At 35.9% G+C, this 21,953-nt stretch overlaps 3 protein-coding genes and 1 non-coding gene across 4 annotated transcripts; 2 read left to right on the top strand and 2 right to left on the bottom strand.

Annotated features, from left to right (window-relative positions):
• Positions 1-6,010: 6,010 nt before the first annotated feature.
• Positions 6,011-11,519, bottom strand: LOC144449536 (zinc finger SWIM domain-containing protein 7-like). Its single transcript, XM_078140080.1, has 6 exons — positions 11,195-11,519; positions 9,219-9,240; positions 8,924-9,026; positions 8,444-8,522; positions 7,358-7,383; positions 6,011-6,523 (listed from the first exon to the last, which is right to left on the bottom strand). The coding sequence occupies exons 1-6, from the start codon at positions 11,277-11,279 to the stop codon at positions 6,401-6,403; spliced, it is 438 nt and encodes a 145-aa protein (XP_077996206.1). The 5' UTR covers positions 11,280-11,519; the 3' UTR covers positions 6,011-6,400.
• A 1,128-nt stretch (positions 11,520-12,647) lies between these two features.
• LOC144449287 (ankyrin repeat domain-containing protein 61-like) lies at positions 12,648-13,937 on the top strand. The gene has a single exon (XM_078139803.1). It carries the CDS (start codon positions 12,648-12,650, stop codon positions 13,935-13,937), a length of 1,290 nt encoding a protein of 429 aa, XP_077995929.1.
• A 1,717-nt stretch (positions 13,938-15,654) lies between these two features.
• On the top strand, positions 15,655-15,766 carry Trnai-uau (transfer RNA isoleucine (anticodon UAU)). The gene is made up of 2 exons: positions 15,655-15,692; positions 15,731-15,766. It is a non-coding gene; the product is annotated as a tRNA-Ile (tRNA).
• Positions 15,767-17,899: 2,133 nt separating this feature from the next.
• LOC144449062 (dynein regulatory complex protein 10-like) lies at positions 17,900-21,741 on the bottom strand. Its single transcript, XM_078139474.1, has 4 exons — positions 20,579-21,741; positions 19,853-20,086; positions 19,190-19,261; positions 17,900-18,428 (listed from the first exon to the last, which is right to left on the bottom strand). Exons 1-4 carry the CDS (start codon positions 21,533-21,535, stop codon positions 18,141-18,143), a joined length of 1,551 nt encoding a protein of 516 aa, XP_077995600.1. The 5' UTR covers positions 21,536-21,741; the 3' UTR covers positions 17,900-18,140.
• Between the last annotated feature and the right edge of the window lie 212 nt (positions 21,742-21,953).

The following is a 21,953-nucleotide window of genomic DNA, read 5'->3' as shown; positions in this document are numbered from 1 at the left end:
TAAGACCATTTTAATATCTTTATGAAAATGCACATCTGAGTACCTCATATTTTCTTCTTGTGTGAATTTTGGAATTGGGTTTAAATTATAGAAATCGATTTTATTTATGACAGTACTATATTCTGATGACACTCACATTGATGAGTGATAATGAATTATTCACGTCCCCTACCATACGTGAAATCAGACGGTGTTTTGTGCATCTTAATTTAAAATAGGATAGTGACCTTAATACTTCATATTATAAATGACGTCACATGATCAATCCCATATTTCCATCAATAGCCTTTTCTTCTGATACGCTATCTCCAAAATCAGGTTTCCTGTCCGCCATTGTATTTTGATATTTGATATTTTTGACAGCCATTCGTCAAGTTGTCAGTGAAAAGGCCATCAGTACGTGCGACTTTTTTTTTTTTTATCAAAGACACAGTAGGTGAATCTGTTTGTTATCTTATCTATTTCAAATTCACACAAAACATCATGAAAAACCCATTCAATATTTGAAAATAGTCATACAATGAGTTGCTACTGTTACCGGGTGACGACAGTTTGGTTAAACATTAGCTGCATGTTACACTCAACACCATAGAATATATAATTTTAGGGTCGATTTTTTTTTCAGAACAATGCATTACCTATGGTTGAGTGGTCGATATTTTCAAAAAAAAAATTATTTTATGTAAATAAGAATTTGAATCAATTTGAGATGGAATTGACCTGGTAATTGACATTGAAGTGATCATGAAATGGACACGTTTCAAATTGGACTGACGTTGTTAAAAGCTAAAGTTGTTGCAGCTCTTTGAGACGAGATTAAACTGAAAAACATTGGAGTGAGATTTCATCTTGGAAATGCAAGCTTGACATTGTTAAAACGTTTGATTGCTATGGTTCTTTGAGATGAAATGGAGCTGAAAAGATTAGGGGTGAAATCTACATGTTTTAGTTTGGAAATCTGATATTCTTAAAACGTATGATTATTATGGTTCTTTAAGATGAAATTGACCTGGAAAGAGTAGGGGTCAAATTTGCATATTGTAACTTGAAAATACAAGCTTGGGGTGCTCAAAACGTATGATTGCTATGGTGCTTCAAGGTGAAATTGACCTGGAATGATTAGGGGTCATGAAATCTACCTATTTTTATAATGATACCTACATGTTTAGCTTGGAAATCTAAGCTTTAATATTCTTAAAATTTATGATTGTTCATGTTCTTTAAGTTGAAATTGACCTTGAAAGAATAGGGGTCAAATTTATATATTTTGATTTGGAAATATAAGCTTAATGTTCTTTATAGGTCTTTGAAATGAAATTAGCTTTGATATTAAAATGGAAGCGATACCTATATATTTAATTCTAACTTGGAAATTTAAGCTTGACGCTCTCAAAACGTATGTTTCTTGGATGTGAGATTGTCCTGAATTAACATAGGGATGACACGTAAATATAACCTTGACGTACTTGAAAACGTACAATTGTGTGGCTGTGTGGCTCTTTTAGATAGAATTGACCTAGAAAAAAAAGAAGGGGAATATTTCACATGTTTTTTACCTTGGAAATATAAACATAGTATTGATGGTGTAAATTTGTGACATTGACAACATTGTCGATTCATCTATGACATACAATCCCTTGATTTATAGGACAGCGAGATATTATTTTGTCTGTGAACGTAGCTGTCCACAATATCTCACTTTGAGAATAGACAAGTATGTCGTCAGGAGTTATTGTTAACCGTAACAACTTGAACAATGGGAGGTAAAAACAATCTGAATATTGTTATTTCTTTGGTTCTGTTTGGCAAAGTAGTTTGACCGTCAATATATAAATATGTAATGAAATTAATGTTTTTGTTGTAATATTAATTCATGTTATCACATAGTGACATTCTTTTATAGTATATGAAACATAAGGGAAAAGGGTTTTGGTATGTGCATACTAGTATGTACAAACGTAGTTTATTTGGTTTTATATGTAATTATGATATAAAACACATCTTTGTAGATATTTGGCTCTATTTAGATTTGAATATGTCAGACAGATTTTCACTCTCGCATACACATACACATACACATAGTATATACTATAACGTACGTATACGTACATACGTACGTACATACATACACACACACACACACACATACATACATACATACATACATACATACATACATACATACATACATACATACATACATACATACATACATACATACATACATCTCTGTCAACAATTAATAATAGAAGATGTTTTCTGGAAGTGAAGCGACCGATAGTTCCATTTAAGTGTACCCTCTGGGGAAAAAAACAATCAAACACTTTCTTTACAAACAGATGACTTTCAATTCATAACTGCGTGTACAAAGATAACAGTAAATACCCTGGGGTACAATTGTGGAAAAGAACAGATGCGCAGGCATGAAAATATAACTTGCTGCCATTAAAATGGGTTTCACCGTCTTGTTAAATCGACATCATTTTCAGAAGTCTAAGTACTTTCAGACAGATTGCCTAGGATCGATAAGTATAGATGGTGTGATGGACACATCTAGAGGTACACGTAAGAACCGAACCCAACAGACTAAAACGGGCAGACACGGAGATCGATGGTGGGGTAATTACTGGATGACTGGATCTAATACAACGGAAACCAGTTCAGTAGAAATAAAGCATCATCTGACGCGGGGAAAAAATCTTATAAGCGCTGCAATTTTTTCATTGTGTCCACTTCTTTAAGCAGAGAATGATTTCCAGAAATACAGGTACTTAAAAAAGTGTTCTTTGGATGTTTTCATTGATTAAAAACTACTGATGTGGCGACAAACTTGCGACGAGTACACTAATTGACTACACATCAACGATTTACACAAAATACAGGCACTACTTTGAAAATATTTGCAGGTGTGCTTTATAAAATCTATTAACTTAATTATATGTCTTTCGACAATGTCTTGCTCTACTTCTTTGTGAGAAGACCTTTGACATGGTTTATACCATTAATATTAGTGATGTTAATTGGATACTTATTAAAAAACAAGTTTTCTTTCAAATAAAAGTACTTACATTACATTTCTTCAAATTAAGCTTGAAGTGCCTGGTATTTAAAAGATTAAGGTCATAGTTTAATCTAATATAGTCACCACCATCATCAGAAATTGTCTTCAAAATCTTTGCATTGTCAGTATACAGGCAGCACATACCCATCATATATATTCGGGAAAATCATTTAAAGTACATATAAATATAAGTGGGCCCAATATATAGACCCCCGGGTACGACAGATAGTACGTTCTGCCATTCAGAGGTCATGTCGCCAATCACAACAGATTGTTGTTGATTAGCCCATAGGCATAGACGTTGGAGAGAAATTCTTCTTCAAAGGCTCTAATTAGCCAATTTGAAATAAGATTGAAACCATTTGACTAGACGACCATTAGTTCAATATAGGTTCAACATGTATGTATGTGTTAGCATAGACAGTGGAGTGTTCCCCTCCACTGCCTGCATTGTAAGTAGGAACATGTAATGGTAAACGGTGTTAGAGTAATCAAGGTACAATGAGTCGATATGTCTACTTTTATTGAGTTCATTGTTTAAAAAGTCCGTACATTCACAGCATTTATCAAATGTGGCAATGTTATAATTAGTGCGATTTCTGTCTCGTCAGACATCGATTTTGTTGGCTTCCATTGTTAATACGTACGTTGAAGAAAGGGCAAACGAGTAGGTGGATGAAGAAATCTGACTGGCGGAAGGATATACAGGAATAGGGGTGGGTGGGTGGGTGGGTGGGTGGGTTGGTGGGAGGATGGATGGATGGATAGATGGGTGGGTGGGTGGGTGGTTTGGTGGGAGGATGGATGGATGGATGGATGGATGGATGGATGGATGGATGGACGGATGGACGGACGAGTGGACGGGCGGGCGGGTGGGTGGGTGGCAAGGAGGGGAGGGAGGGAGAGCGAGATGGCTGGATGGATGAATAGAGTGACACATTGATACATCGATTGATGGCGAGAATAGTATATAACAAGTAAAAAAGTTACAAAACGTTACTGATGCAATTCAGTACCAAACTAGTCGAATATTTAATAAATAAGCCAATGTTGTATTAAAAGTGAGAACATTTCACTGTCAGACGACATTCACATTATTCATCGTGACATATCCCCTATTAAAACTAAGAATAAATCTCCAGCACCCATCATTAGAAAATGTGACACTATTTCCCCTAAAAGTACAACATAAGTTGAAATCTTTTAAGTAGCTGCTAGAATGGCCAATATGTGTTAACCTTAGCAGTGATAAAAACAGAAATAGAGTGCATAGTGACTCAAAGGCTGCGTATCTTATGCAAATTGTTCTCCATTTTGTCACACTTGTCTAAGTGCATTCTTCAGTAGTAGAATTTTATCTGATTTAGTATACGTGTATCATTTATGACCAGTTTTAATTCAGTGTTAACAAAGACACGTGTATATTTGTGTTTATATCCCGTGAGATGAAGTGTAATCGCATGTACGTTTTTTTTTTGACGAGATAAAATTTCTATTCATCATATGGTTTCTTTCTGCGTCAGTCGAACCCCGTGAGTCGAATATTGTTGACAGTCATCATTTAGTTCACGCCTTCAAACCTATGACCGTGGAGTGAACTCCATAATCTATGCATCAACGTGTCAACAAAATACGCAGATCTCATTATCATGATGTTGAAACCTCGACACATTCTATGTGTTATTTCTGGTCCTTATTGGAGACCGTTTTTACATGCTTAACGAGAAAACAGGAGTAGCTTTCATTAACGTTGTAGAGGGCAGGCGTTATATACGTCATAACTCGAATTAACGCGTTAAAATTTATTCCCCAAATCGTTCTTGCGATGAGAAGTTAATGAATTACTTTCCCGTTTGGCTGTATCATAGTAACAACCATGTCATTTGTTCCATGATAAGTGCCTACATAAACCCTTTGGGGAAAAAATTTGGTGAATTTATAAATGTCTATATATAACAAATTAATAGTACAGCTAAAGAATGCAAATCCTATACCAGAGAGCTATGGCAAGCTAGCTAAGCATAGTGTTTGCTGTAGGTATTTCACTTTTCTGTCTTCACAAGCAAGGAAACCATGGTTATTTCAGTAATTCATGAGTATGGCTGTAAAACGCATCATGAGTTTATTATGACACTGTCTTGATGACGTTGAACATACAGCATTTCATCAGGCAATAAAATTCACCCCTGGAGAATTACTGGCAAATTACAAACTTGGCAATGATTTGCAAGTATCATATATGAGTCATCGAGGAATTCGAAAGCATTATCATGTAACTGTTCATGGTTTCAGCGATCTTCATCTTTGAAATGATGACAGTAATTAACACATAGCAGTAACAGATACAATCAACAAAAAACAGTTTGAATTTCATTTTATTACATTTTAGTGTTTCTTATGGGAATCTTCTGGAGTGTATAATTATGGATGCACTCGACAGAAGAATTGGAAGTAAGCAGTGTAACCTTTAGATGGTTTACAAATAAACTCTAATAAGATCAGTACTTTTCAAGCCCGGTATAGGTGTATTATTGCTATGCTACTAGAAGGTGACTGACAATTTCACAAACTCATGAAATTTAAATATCTAAAGTTTTTTTTTAATCAATGAATGCTCTGAAAGTCTCAATGCTATAATGATGAACCCTCAAAACTATCTGAATTTCTAAGAAATCATATTCCCTGAAGAAGAAAGTATAGGTGAATAACAACCATGTCGACACATGGGAGAAAAAAAAAAGCCTTTTTTTAAATTTCAACTTGACAATCACAAAGGTTTAGCAAGAAAGCAAACAAATTCATACAATACATAAAATCTACTGGCAATGATACCATTGAAACTAATTGTCTAGAAGATTTTTGTAATTCGAATATCAAATATCAAATATTCCGTCAGTATATCCGATGCAATCATAGGATTTCTCATATGCTTCGTTATACACCTGCCATGTCTCATTATTAGCCCCCAAAAGGGCACAACCCAGAGGGGCTATATGTAGGAGTGATCCATGTCCATCCATACATGTGCATGCGTCACACGCTTCAAACTCTGAATAGTGGTTTTACTTCTTACTGTTGTCAATAAACTGTACAAAACTTCAAACTTTTATGTACTCCAAACAGACTTCAGTATCCTTCTCGCAAGCCAGAGCACTTGTTTCTGCTGAAGCAACAGGTACATTTCGGATAAAGACACCTGTGGATTCCCATGTTTTAATAAGGTGGTAAGGTATGGACTTTGTCAAATTAAAACTCCATACAGTATATAAATAAAGGTTAGTGTCATCGGTCTTTGAGTTGACTTTACTTTCCAGAAATTAACACAATATTTCTACATTGTCATTCACTAGGTTTTGGTGTGGAACAGCTGGTGATGAGTTGCGTCATTTCCTGGTCTGTGATGGATGTGTCTTCATTTTTACCCATTGCACTACTGAGATACACAGCCAGGACATGCTTACACTGAAAGAGAGAAAAAAAAAGAAACTTTGTGTATATAGCATTGTAAATGAAACATTCTGAACATCACTGTTAGAAAGTCTGTAAGTTTTGGCTGGTACTCTTATCTCACTTAAAATTATCATGATAATAGTTATTGCATCAAATACTTGTTGCAATATTTGAATACAATACTGTAACTGTTTGGGCATGACTAGCAGACAGACGGACAGACAGACAGACAGACAGACAGACAGACAGACAGACAGACAGACAGACAGACAGACAGACAGACAGACAGACAGACAGACAGACAAATTGATGGATGAACAAACACACTTGTAGATTTATTAACTGAACGCTACAATATTCTACAGATAGCTCAGACTTGAATTTAGAACATGTAGTCTTACAGCTGCATAATTCAAGGTACTTTTTTCAGACAGACACAGACAGACAGACAGACAGACTGACAGAGACAGACAGACAGACAGACAGACAGACAGACAGAGAGCCATGCAGACAGACAGACAGACAGACAGACAGACAGACAGACAGACAGACAGACAGACAGACAGACAGACAGACAGACAGACAAGAGGTTGCATTACCTTCATATTTTATTTGCTACTCCACGTGGTAAAAATTCAATACTTTAAATACCTACAATATTTAAGTTACTGTATGTAGCATATAGCACATGAACATCTTTTCAAAATACCTACTTTTAATGGGTTTGGACAAACAAGTTTACCACCAATGCACAATTCAGTAAATTTTCTAGCTAAAAAGACACGAGTTATGTCCTTCATGTTCCAAACTATCAAAATATAATAATATACAAAAAGTGCAACTTACCATGGCAATATCTTTCCTCTTTAAAACTGAAAATAAAGATACGCAGAATGAGGTTAATTTATGCACACAAGAAAACCAAAGACTTGCTATTATGAATATTTCTAGTTAGAATAGTTTAGAATAATTATCATTTTTGTTACAGAGCCAAATGAGAATATTGAAATAGCTTTTGTATATATTATTTTAACAACCTGACTGACTGAATATGATCTATCTTTAATTTTGTAATTCACTGATATTGTCAATAAATAAATAAATAAATAAATAAATAAATAAATAAATCTATGTGTCCTTCATCTAGGATACATACTTGCATGCTATGTGAATTAGTTTGTTGAATATAATTTGTTTGTAAAGTTGGGTTGTCAATGGTCAAGTGATTAGTTTGTGTTCTCTCTTACCACTGCAGTCCGAGTTCAAACCAAATATATCATATTACTGGTTTTCACTGATGACTTCCTGTTTTAACACTACAATAATGCACAAGTGGCAACATATCTCAAGTTCTGAATATGTTTTGGCTCAAAAAGTATTATTATTACATATGTATACCAGAGATTACTTGCACTGGTGTGTGTGCATACGAGTGCTATTATTACATATGTATCAAAGATTACTTGCATCGGTGTGTGTGCTTATAAATTACATATGTACCAGGGATTACTAGCACCAGTGTGTGTGCATACTAGTCTTATTAGCACTGCACTGCAATACCAAAATCATTATTGCATACCTGCAAATGAGGATGCAATGTTAATTGTACACAAAAGCGCATGATACATACTGATTTGCTTTGGATAAACATATGTAATAATACCAGAACCCCAAGCTGTGTGAGTGCCAGTGTGGATACTCAGGGGTATTAGCATGAGTGCTTGCAGTGTTTTCTGCTGCACTTTCACTCTATGCTATGCTCATAAAGGTACTGCTGCAGAGAACACTGCAAGCACTCATGCAAATAGCCCACTTGTACTCACAAGTAATGGGGTTCTGTCATAGTATTGTTATTAATCAATCACCTATGTGATAGCTCTCTTTTGACAGTTTAGCCGAAAACATAAAAACATATTTCATGAAACGACTGACCTGAAAATGTAAATGAAAGACAGGAACAGTAATTGGATGATGAAAAACATGTATAGAGTTTACCAGAACTACCAACAACCTGTAAAACAAGATATATCATAAATAGTAAATACAGCATGTAAAGTATTAACTATGAATACATACATTATGTACTTTTAACTCACACAGGAAAATTTGTTGGTTCTTTTTCACGAGAAATTGTAAAATATACTTTGTCATTTTACCACCACCACCACCACCACCATCATCATTCCCTCCTTGAGTGGGGTAGGCTGATGAGTAGCTGTAACTCATAGACTACACACACGCACACATGCACACACACACACACACACACACACACACACGTCTTTTAAAGACGACAAATGCATAAAGTGGCAAAAATGGAATTAGCTATGAAAACAAGAGCCCCAACCCCTTATAGATTACATATCCTGAACATAGGTCAAATGTAACATTCAGGAACAGTTCCCTTTCTACCTGAAAAACAGTTCTTCCTGAGGGACAAGTCACTTTTGAAACACCATCATGATCTATGATATCCAGTGCTGGTAGAAATGGCCCTTGGAATACAAAATGCAAGCTGAAAACCAAGCACAGACAAGATGTCAAGTTAGTTGCAGGTTTACATTTACAAAATATAATCCAACACAGTATTTCTAAGTGTTCAACTATCCTGACCACTATTCTGTTTTACCCAGAAGAAAGGAATACAAAATTTTACAAGAAAAGTTCTACTCATCAAAAAAAGTATATGAAAACAGAATTTACTTACGCTGAAAGCAAATCATCAGGTACTGAAAGAAAAACAGAATAAGTGATTAACTTTTGGAAATTTAATATTAATTATTCAATTCTATGTATATTAATATTAAACTTGTATTAAAAAGAATAAAGAAATCAATGACATAGGATTTCTGTGATACATGTATCTAACAACTATTTCACACTAAACATTTTCACTTATGTTGCACTTGGGGCAAAAATTCACGTTCCTTTTCACAATTTTGAAATTAATTTACACTGGCTGCACACAAGCCAAAGGAATATCTATCTATCTATATAATGTCAAGTAATCTCCTTACGGATATCACAGCTGGCTGGATTTCTCTATTTACCTCTACATGTATTTTCTTCATATATTGTTGTTGTTGTTGTTGTTGTTGTTGTTGTTGTTGTTGTTGTTGTTGTTTTTATTTTGTTGTTCTGGAAGTGATTATCTTCTTTCTAGAAATTGAGCTGTATTCCTACATCACATTTTAATCAGATTGGGCGAGTGAATGTGAAGAGAAGATTCAGCAAATTGAGAATATCACAGATGATCTTTTCCTTGTCTGTGAGGATGTATAGAAGTAGAGTGTCTGTTTTGTGAAACAAGACTATAGTATGAGATCAGTGTAACAGATATATGTATACAGAGTTTGAAATAGGAACCATTAGCAGATAGGTATCTAAATGTAAAGTTGATGATTCCATTCTAACTCATTAATGGGGAGATAGCAATCCCTAGGGACGGTGATCATCTAGCATCAGGTAGAAGAAGCTAGCTGTTTCAAACACCTAGAGTTTTAAACACCATATATATCAACACAGTTTCTTTCCAAACGCTATTAGGGACTGGAATTAACTAAATCATTATCTGATAGCTAGCAGAGACACTGATGATGTATTCAAGGCTAAACTACATAAACATTACTTCCATGTTTTGAGTGCATACCCCCCCCCCCCCAGCTTGATATCTGTAAGGACTTTAGCTAGTATTAGACAGATTCAAATAATACAGAAACAAAGCAAATGAATGTGAAAATTATCCATAAATAACAAGTTTGTACAGATAGATTATTATAGAAAATCTCATTTGAATGTCAAGGATCTTGAAAGGTTTCTTCAACCAATCAGCACACTTCTTTCAAAACCGTTCGGTGAGACAGTGCCACCACCACCAGGTCGTGTTGTCAACACAATCCTCCGTTTACGTTTATTTGTATGTTTTTCAATTTCTCCAGTGTACACAGCTGCTCATCCTGATTAGCTACTCAAAAGTGCGAGATTCAAATGAGATTATCTATTACACAGGTTCAGATGTGAGAAGGTAGCAATCACCCAGAACAAACAAACAATACACAGTGATGGAAATAGAGGTAAATATAGACATCCAACCACTTTCACCACTGTCATCAGATTTTAATCAGATTGTGTGTCTGCACTTAATTCTATGTTGCTCATTGTAACACAGTAATGATGGGTCAATCAACCGTTTACACAATAAATTAAACACTAAATATTTAAATAAGTGTGTGGTGATTACATGGTGGTGATACGTTCATTTCATAATCATACTTTAACAGTCTAAATGACATAGAAATGACAAAGTCAGATGGACTCTTGGAATAAAATGAGCTTTATTAAATTTCCCAAATTTCAGCGATAAACAATATACAACAATAATTTTCCCTCAGATATGCACTTATGGGGTTGCCATCTGACAATTGGTGATGTTGTGATTTTTTTTATAATCCTGCCGTAGAGGGCATTTTTTTTCCCAGATTGAAGAAATACAGATTCAGTTAGTTCATAAGAAATATAGATTTATAAGTAAAGTCACCCTAATACTTGTGACAAGAATTGTGCCACCCGATGTTTCAAATTGATACTGCGCATCTGATGTGACATATTCATATTTTCCCAAGCGGAGTCGGAGTGAAGGAAAATACTTGGAGGAAAAACATTCAATATTAATTATATACTTACAGGATATTTGGCCACCTGATGAGCACACTTTCTTGACTTGTAATAAAAGTTGACTTTGAATATCACTAATATTCACAGTTGCCATGGATGTTAGTGACAGAAGTTCATTTCATCTGCTACGAAAGACACAAAATGATTGTACGTACGTGGATAAATAACTAGTGTGACAGAACCCCATGTGAGTGCAAGTGTACATGTGGCGTACTCAGGGAATTTGCATGAGTGCTTTCAGTGTTCTATGCAACTGTACTGTCAATTCACGAGGAAGCAAGTGAAAGCTAAGGGCAGCAGAACTGGTTCAAACAAAGACATCGATGAATTCGAACTGTCAAGTCTTGCTGAAGGAAGCACAAGGTCATCTAAACAGCGCCATCAAGTGGTCACCTCTTGGCAGTACGTAGTACAACTAGCTATAGTCCAGGGCTAAAGTCTATCGAGCTCGTTCAAGAGTAAACTGACAGATACGCCGTTGTGGGCGCTGTCATTGTAAATCTATTTATATTCCGCGGTTTAGAAATAGTTTGTGATTACATTTGACCAGACCGGAAGATGCTGTCAAGAGCCCGACCAAAATAAAACACGAATGTGGTGTAGTTGTTGATTTTCCTATACGTGAAAAACAGTGAAAACAGCGTTAACAGAACCCTTAACCCACGTCCACAGACAAGTGAGAAACTTTTCTTACTTGTCTGTGCTTTACCGCACTTTTTACATACAATCAAGGTTTTTCATGGACTGTTTAACAATTTTACACTTTTTGTATTATATTAGAGTAGTTTTTCGTAATGTCTACTCTATTCTGTGATTATCGTCGACGTCGTTATCTGCAAATATAAACACGTCGCTGTACTGTAGTAATATGTTGCTAAACTAAAGTAAAAATAGTATTTTTAATTCTGAAATATCGCTTACATTCACAATATACACACTACACTACCTGTATCGACAGACGACTCTTCTCTAACAGGGACCTGTCTGTCTATATGAACCACTCAAATAAGTAACTAGCTTGTACATTAAGAAAATCATGCATCTATGTTCAGCATAGACGATAGACGTCTGTGGTTCTAGAAATAAAAAAAATCGATGTTAACAAAACTTCGTCAACTTTTCACCGTCACAAGTACGGTTGTCCTTCGAAAAATAATTACGACTCGTCTTCATCGATACACTTCGATTGTATATCTAATAATTGTCAGGTACGCGCTTATGCCACAAGCACATGAGGCAAGACATTTTTGACTGCAAAGATGAGCGTGTTCCACTAGTAGTAGCGTGTTCTAAACAGACAAAATCGCCGTTCCGGAGATATGTGTTCCATTCCTATACCGTTGTCGAACACTTTTACTGAGTGTGCTATTGATTTAGCGTGGCGATGCCGGTTATTTCGTCCTCACAATATGTTTGAAGTATCGACATGGGAAACTATAATTCCACAACAGGAAATTACACGATGAATGTGCATCCAGTGGAAAACAACGGTGTAGGCGGCAGTCCGTGTCGCACATCGACAACTTTGCATCTTCTTCATGACGCAATTGTAAAGGGGGACGTTCCATACTGCGAAAAACTCGTCCATGATGGTGTACCCGTGAATGAGCCTCTGTTGTCAGGACATGGTGTAGCCAGCCCACATAGAAACGAGTATCGAGATACAGGTATACGTGCAATACATGCAGCAGTCATATATCGTAGGCCAGAAATCGTAGATCTGTTGCTTAGGAACGGCGCCGATCCAAATCAACCTGATAGGTTGGGAAGGCGGCCAAGTCATCTAGTCGTCATTTATTGGCCGAGGGGAAGGATTACATTTGATGACGATAGTGATATCACACTTGAGGAGCGAAAATATAGAAATTACCTGACAACATTGCATCAAAAGTGTCGGCGGAGTTTACGTAGTTTGTGGAATGCCGGAGCGAATGTCAACGAACCCATGAACAACGAATTTACACCACTTCATTTTGCCGCCTACTATAATACAGCAGGCAGCGTTAAAGATTTGGTTAGATACGGTGCTGATGTTAACGCCATCAACGAAAATGGAGAGAAGTGCACAACGCCTGTAATGTTGGCAGCGCATTGTGGTAATGAAACGGTTTTGCAAGAAATAATCAAATACGGTGGCAATATTTACTGTCATAGTCCTTGTGCTGGACATAACTTACTGCATCTAGCTGCAACAAATTCACGCAATCTGGAAACTGCAGCGGAATGCGTTAAAATTCTACTGCAACACGGTCTGCTGCCAAATGTCCAAGATGAACGTGGAAGATCGCCGCTGCACTTTGCGGCACAGAATGGAAACGCAGATGCTATCGATTGCTTATTGGATTTTGGTGCAAACCCAGATCTTCTTGATCATCAGGGAAATACTGCAGTTTTTGGAGTTTTTAACAATTTAGACAATTTCAGATTTAATTCAGAGAATTTGCCAACTTATATCCGTCTAATGGTAGAAACGCTTCATCCAAATATCTACCAACAGAGATTACCTACAGTATTGTCTTCCACAAAGTCCGTGTTTGTGAATTATTTACTGGAGAAGTCCAAAGTACCTGTTTCACTTACAGCCATGTGTAGGCATATCATCAGGAGAACACTTGCTCTAAATACACGTGGAAAAGCGTCCTTAGCAACGGTATCCCAACTTCAGTTGCCTAACTCCCTCAAACGGTTTATTGCTGATAACAATGAAGAGTTGAAAAGATTGATCAAAGACATGTTTCAATCGGTATCATAAGTCTCCACAGAACGACGTGTGGGTGAATCAGAGGATAACTGAGCCAGCAATCAGGATGACAAGCGGGTGATTTGAAGATTGTGTAAAGTTATCGAAATTTCCATCGTAACCATTCTTTTATAAAAACTCAGTTTTAGATGAAGACGTTAAGTTATTAGTGTTTTTTGTTCCGTCTATCTCTCTCTCTCTCTCTCTCTCTCTCTCTCTCTCTCCCTCTCTCTCTCTCTCTCTCCCTCCCCCTCCCCCCCCCCCTCTCTCTCTCTCTCTCTCTCTCTCTCTCTCTCTCTCTCTCTCTCTCTCTCTCTCTCTCTCTCTCTCTCTCTCTCTCTCTCGCTCTCGCTCTCTTAAGTTACATAAAGGGAAATAAAATTAAGTACTCTTCTATGATTAATCACTTGGGTATCTGCTATACACTTTCTCATGCAAATATACAGGTCGAAAAAGTGAGACAATGTTACATATATGTATGTTTTCTATGTTTGAATATACGTACGTAGAGAGATAGTATGCATCTCATAGTATGCGTCTCGCTCAATGATAACAATCTTAAATGGGAACGCCACACCAGGAATAATGGATCGTGGAGTCATTTCATGATTTTCAACATCAACAATTACTTAATATTTGAACTTGTACCTTTATAGGGTATCTTTTCTGTGGGCCATTACATCATATAGGAGTCAGCGAAAATAATAGATTCATGGTTTAACAATGAATATTCATGAGAGACGTTTTACACTGAGACGAATAGACACTTAGGAGTACGTAAAAAGTACCACTTAGTACTAACCTAGGGATAGTACATTAAATACATTTATACTATCCGCTTGATGCGATATTGATATTCTATACACTTGCACTTTTCAGGGCAAACATCAACATGAATGATACAAAATGGTGTTTATTTGGCATTTTAAAACAATTAGGAGGAAAACTGACTCAATATGACCCCTGTCCCTTATTAATGTTTTTCATCTCTATACAACACAAGAGCAGATACAGTATCTTAATTTGTCTTATTTTGCTTGAAATGCCAGTCTTCAACTTTGACCCCCCAAAAAAACTGTAGTACAGATATGAACTCAAACACCACGTGGCGTGGAACAATAGGTTATCGTACTTGACAGTGGTCGTGCACCATCGGCTGCTTTCGATTGTAAAAGAAAGAAAGAAATGATTGTTGTTTCCGATACAACAACCAACTATTTTTCCATGGTAGCCCTGAACTTATACTGAGGTTTGAGAAAGCTATTAAAAGAAATGGCCGACACTGCTAATTTCTGAAAGGTCTACAATCCGATTTATATTTTTTGCATTACCATAATTTATTTCATAGGTTATGATACTCTTATGTTTCGTTTACAGTGGATTTTAAAACGAAATACGATGTCATTTAAATTCTCATTCTGTTCGATTTGATTTAAAGTTTTATGTAAGGTTCGTCTGTCTGTATTGTTATTATATAATTATACTTTTGTACATTTTAACAAAATAAATATTTTCACTTCTCAAGCACTCCATGATAATGAATCATTGACCACCCTTTCTTTAAAATAATTGCTTATCGTTTGCACCTATTTAAAGGGGTCCAGATTTTAATATACCAGTTTATGATTCGGCCATTTAATCCTGGATTCACTTTATTTTTCCGAAGTCGAATATTTATTCTTAGGAAACGAGGTACTGAACTCAAAATATATTTCTATTGCGTTCGTGCTCCCCAGTGGCACAATCGGTTAGCGCGCCGTACTTATATGACAGTACTTGGTCGTGACAGTGGCTGTTATCGAGTAATGCGGAGGTTGTGAGTTCGAGCCTCACCTGGGGAACCAATTTTTTGACTGTGTACTTCCTTTACAAGGAAAGCGTAATTATAATTTATCATGACCAAAAGTAACCAAATTTTCTATCTTCAACCACTTGAAAAGTTTTAACTGATCGATATTGCAGTGGTATGTTTGTCCTCAATCTCTTTATAGAGAGCTTTGCGAGTCAGTTTCCTGTCTTGTGTTGTTCCTGCAGTGCTTCATCAATACTATGATGTCATGTGGTGCTGGACGAAAATTTTCGATATCATTATAGTCGCTTTTTCAAATTAAACAGATGGGATTTTTCTTACGCTAAAAAATGTTCTTTAAAAACAGAAAATAAATAGAAATGTGTCTCTCTAGCGCAGCCAGTGTTTAAACATAACTCTTCCCGTCCGTTTGTATCATGCATACACACAAGTTTAAGTGAAGACGAAACGTAAAAACATAGCTTGCAATTGATACTTTTATAGTTGAAACAGAAAAATAGTATATGATGGGTTATATTTAACATAGACATACAATGAAAATAGAACAAATTTGTGAGAAAGATCGCCGTTTTCCTGATGCCACCTGTTATGGCAGTTCTTTCATGTGAACCGAGTGGCGGCGCCATTCCGAATAATCGTGACGTGGCAGGATCCAATATGTGCCTGTTTCAAAACAAGTTTGTTAACGTTTGACAATTTCGAATGTTATATTTTGGCTAGTGATTGGTAAAGATCGCACAGATCAACAAAACAGTGTCGACAAATAGCTATTTCCAGGCTCTGGCGATTGCTAATCTGTTATGCATATCACGCCGAGGTATGTTACGTTACATCATGGATCTAGTTTATGAGTTGGTTGCATCATAACACGGATAAAGCGCGTACTAAAAAAAGAAAGGTAATTGACTGCAAACATTTGGTGGCGTGATTCCATTGGGATGGCTGAGAAAACAACAAGCAGAGTTTGTGAAAGTTGTTTGTGTATAAAGGTGCATTTCCGAGTTAAATGTAGATTTTGTGTAGATGTAATGCTGATTTGACAATAGGTAACAATGCTGCACCTTATGTAACTAATATTTGCATCCCGTGCACTGTAAGCTTTGAACATTACCCCCCCCCCCAAAAAAAAAGAAATTAAAAAAAAAATTAAATAATAATAAACATAGTGGTGATATTAAAAACATACATACATACATACATACATACATACATACATACATACATACATACATACATACATACATACATAACATAAATACATACATACATCTACGATGCACACATCCACATGCACACACACTATACTATGTACAGTGGGGGGTTGAGGTAATGTTCTCATACCAAGGTTTATGGACACCATTATTGATTGTTTTCCCCTGTATAAATCAATAGCTGTAAATGTGCTTTCCATGTAAATATCCCTCATTCTACCCACTCTCACTTTATTGGCTTATTTCAATGGTTCATTATGTGTTAACCAGACCCCCTATGTTACTGATATATTGAAACCCAGGTGGCTGTTACTGGAACTATTTTTTTGTACAAACATTTTTTTTTAATGTTCTCCTTATTTATGATATGTTGTACTTGGTGAAGTATGTACAATACCCTGGAGATGAAACAATAACAGCATTCCACAAATTAGCAATTTGTTGACCAAATTTGTACAAAATTGTCTGTACCTCTTTCATGTTTACACATGATATCAAGCCAGTACACACAGTATTGTCAATGACTTGTAGAGAGAGTGGAATTCAGCTAATCATAATGATAGGTCATTTGATGTGAAAGTTTGATTCTCTTTCAGCAAGCACAACTTATATGTACTACTGAGCTTGAAATGACTTTCTCACATGCCAACGATATTAATTTATATACCTGTACACACTATTTGTATGAAACATGTTGACATCATGACAAGTACAACAATGGGTAGGATGATTTGGACAAAATCTGTGACATTCAAATGATGAACATGTTATTGTTCAATAAATTTTCAGTAAGCTCATGGGTCAGCCATCATAAAGACAAAATTTAATAGTTTGCCGATAGAGGTCGGATCAGATAGCTCCATCTACTCTGATCTGAAACAACTCCTTTAGTCTACCAGTAACTTCATACAAAACACACATCCTTACAATTCTAAAAATCTTTATTAGCAATACATGTTATGTACAAAATATACAAAGTCCAGCAATGATGAAAACAGTGAACAGTCAGTCAACACATGCTGTTAGTTTGAATTCATGAACGAAATAGTAAAACAGAAACATCACAATAATTCCATAATTGCTGTGAGAGACATAGTAAAAATAATAAATTGTTGTGTTGATACAGTCACTCGTATACGAAGCATACATTAATACTCAAGTGTATGCTAATTTCAGTTTACGTGATCACAATGTCTACTTCTTCTTCTTTTTCCCACTCTTTCCCTTCCCCTTCTTTCCCTTCTTTTTCTTTCCTTTGAGTTGTTTACGGCATTTGTAGGATCTCCAGAATGACTGGATGACAGTTGCCGCCTTGATCATCATTTGTAACTCACGCTCCTCACGTTCTTTCTTCTCGGTTGCAATGCGACGTTCCTCAACGATCTCCTTGTATTCCTCTTCCAAAGTCTTAAATCTTTCTTCTAATTCATTCAGTTGAGCTTTTTCTTCAGTGTACACAGCATCTACCTCCTCGTATTCGTCCTGTTAATAATCAATCAATCAATCAATCAGTCAATCAACTGATCTATCAAATCATCTTAAAAATAATCTGAGAACAAAATCTTCACCAATAACCCCTTTTCTAATTTGAAGTGATAAATGTATGTAAATATCAAGTCAAATGAGCCTTTGATTGTGTTGTAGGAGTAATAATGTATTCCCGGATATCAGTGATTTCTTAGTTTTCCATACTTCTGAAACTGCCAAATCACTTTTCTTCTTTTCAAGTTGTGAGAATATTCAATTTCACATAAATGCTATTTAACTTGCCAATGTTGATCTTTTGAAGAATTTGTAAATATCAATATCAATATCAATATCAATATGAAAGGTTTCTGTTTGTCATTTGACTTACTGGAATTTGATAGTTATAAGAGTTACATTTACAAATCCTACGAATACAATTGCTTAAAAAAAGAAGCAACACTGTACTAGAATTTTGCTAACAAAGACAACATGGCACAACACCTATAGCAGTGCTTTTGCTAAAGGCTGGGAACCCCAGTAAGAGTAAGGGAAAATCCGGTAAAACTGGCACTTTCCAATACCATAATATTGGAGAGGAACCCCAGTAAAATGACAACATGGGAATTGAGGCAGATTTTACCTACTAACCTAAGACTGCACTAACTACAAACTATGTACAAACTAGGTATGTATGGACTCTAATAGTATATCATGTGATATTTGTGATGTTATTTCCACTACATAACTTGACTTAATTCAACTGTTAATCTCCTTACCTGTCTTTCTCCCATATCAGAATCATATTTCTGAATCCAATTTTCAACTTCAGTTTCTATCTTGTATTTACGCTGCAAAAAAAAGATAGGAATACACAGAAGTCAGTATTACCACAGTGAGGTCAATATGAAAATACAACAATACATAAGGATATGGGTGCAAAAGTTGCATATAGAGTCCCTTAAAATTACTAAAATCACCAATATTTTGATTTAATACCCTTGATCTAATACATATGACTAGATTATGTGATTAAAACAAGAAGGTCATAATGTTTTGATCAATGCTGTGTACATGCATACTTTATTAGTTAACATTACCAAATACAACATTAATGTGATTATGATTTTCATGAATATTCAACATAGTCTCGCATTACTTTACAAGTTGTCATGAAATTCATATATTCATTAGACCTTGTGTACATTTGCTGGTTTAGGTTGAATGTGTTGCAATATTTTTTGTCAAAAGCAGAAACTCTTTGACACCTGTCGATCACCTGGTATATATATTCATGCGCTTTGAGCTCTTCAGAGATGAGGCGCATTACAAATCATCTTATTATTATTATTTTTTCATCTCAAATAAATGACATTTCTGACTTTATTCATATCATACTGATATTGCAAAAAATCATCCTGTTCTAAAATTAATAACCTTACCTTTCTCAAAGCGAGTTCATTTTCTCTATGTTCAGCAATCATATTAGCTAGTTGTGTTCTCAGAGCCTGTAAATCAGCTTGTAAGCGTTGTTGTTTACCCTCCGAGTTCCTAGCATCAGCCTGTTGCTGTTTCTCAGCTTCAGATTTGGTTCTCCTAATATGGTCTTCAGAGAACTTCTCAATCTGATGGAGGTCGGCTTTCAAACGACGAATAACATCATTCCTCTTAGAAATCTATCAAATTAAATGGCGTGAATGGAAAACAAAGAATTAATTTCAACAAGAATGTGATATCAACTTACATGTAATTCTCTACAATTTTCACAAATACAGGTACTGTATGTGTTGATTGTGATAGTGTAAGTTGCCTTTTTCATATTTTTGTACTACATATCTAAATTTAATAGAGAAACATATCAACAGCAATGGTATTATTCAATTCAACTTAAGTTCCATTTTTACTAAAAATTTTGACATTACTTCATGCACTCAATCTGTCCTTTCAGTGATATTATTTTTTTTCAAATAATATCTCTGTTTCGCCTACAATTTATGTAGCTTTACCTTTATTACATAAAGATAAGATGAAATGGTAAATATGCACAGACTATGATAGCCATGGTTATATTATAATGAAATGTGCTTTGAATATTGATAATATCATATCATGACAGACATATTTTACCATTTATTATGATAAATCGAATTGCATAAATAATTCCTTACCTCTGCTTCCTTTTCCTCCATTGATCCGTTCAGTTCAGTTTCCATCTTTTTGATGATTTCTGAATTCTTCTTTTCCCTGACAGTAATTTCTTGTAGGTAATCCCTTTTCTGTTTTTCTTCTAGTGGTGTTGTCAACAATTTTTCAAATATAACATCTTTGAGTTCAGCAAGGTAGCCTATCATAGCACCTGATTCCATATCACGGGCTTGTTTTTCTTGTCGAACGGCATTAACAGCAGACGGGTTAACAGTAAATAATCGTAGTATGTTCTTACATGAGTATCCTAGCTGAGTTTCTAGTATTTTCATATTTCTAGCTTTCTCAGCTTCTGCTTCTGGGTCAGTGACGGTCGTGTGAGTGACAACTTCGCTCGCAGCGCTACTTGCCCGGCTTGGTGCAGCACTGCTTTTACGACTTATTGGGCTGCCCTTACGACTACCTGGAGGTTCAACAGGCGGTAATACGTCAACTTCTATAAAGGAATGGTGCGAAGTTGGAGTCGATCTCCGACTGAACTGTGTAGTTGAGCGTTTGGACGCCTTGGACTGTGGTCGCTCGGGTTCAGGGGGTGTTACCAGATCTGTGTAGGCTTTCTCTAGCTCATTATGTTCTGTAATTGCTGCCACTAATTCTGCGCCTAGGACAACACTGTAACGTTCAAGATTTGTTGCGACAAACGGTAACAACGTCACGACTTCGACCTTTTTTATACTCTCTTCAAACGCGGCAAGGATTCTCTGCGATTCTATCGTTGTCAATTTCTTCCTACCTGGGTCCAAAACACGAAGAGCTTCTGTTTTCTTCTGTTTTGGTTCTCGTCTTACCCTTGGAATTGCAGGAGCTTGAACTGGATTTAATAAAGCCTCCATACTGGCTTTATCCCTCGAAGGCCCGTCCTGTCGCACCTTTTCTAACAAACTGAGGGTTTCCTTGACTGCGAGATCTGTCGCCGTCATAGTCTAATTTTTTATCAAAGACTTACCCAGCAACGAGATAGGAGCAAACGACATATATGGTCAAAACCACGCCCGCTCTAATTATTTTTCCAAGCGTCGAAGCGTCAGCCGGCGTGGTAATTATAGGGGAGACTGACTGATAACGGGTCAAATCTATAATATACTAAACATAAAGGTGTGCTCATCCGAAGTATCAATGGCTGCTATCACTGTGTATCGATGATTGTTTTGTTGGCCAAGCAACCGTCCAGCAACCATTATCTCCGTACACTTACAAGAAAATAGAGACCAATACCACAAAATCTTTCAACATAGAAAATAGTTTTCTAGTAAAATAGACACTAACACATCTCATTTGTTTATTTTCATCAGATTCAAATTTGAAAAATACAATAATACATGAGTTTTCACCGTATTA

This window comes from Glandiceps talaboti, chromosome 18 (genome assembly GCF_964340395.1).
Source record: "Glandiceps talaboti chromosome 18, keGlaTala1.1, whole genome shotgun sequence".
NCBI classification, from domain to species: Eukaryota; Metazoa; Hemichordata; class Enteropneusta; family Spengelidae; genus Glandiceps; species Glandiceps talaboti.
The sequence above is the reverse complement of the archived record's forward strand: the minus strand, read 5'-3'. Positions and strand labels throughout refer to the sequence as shown.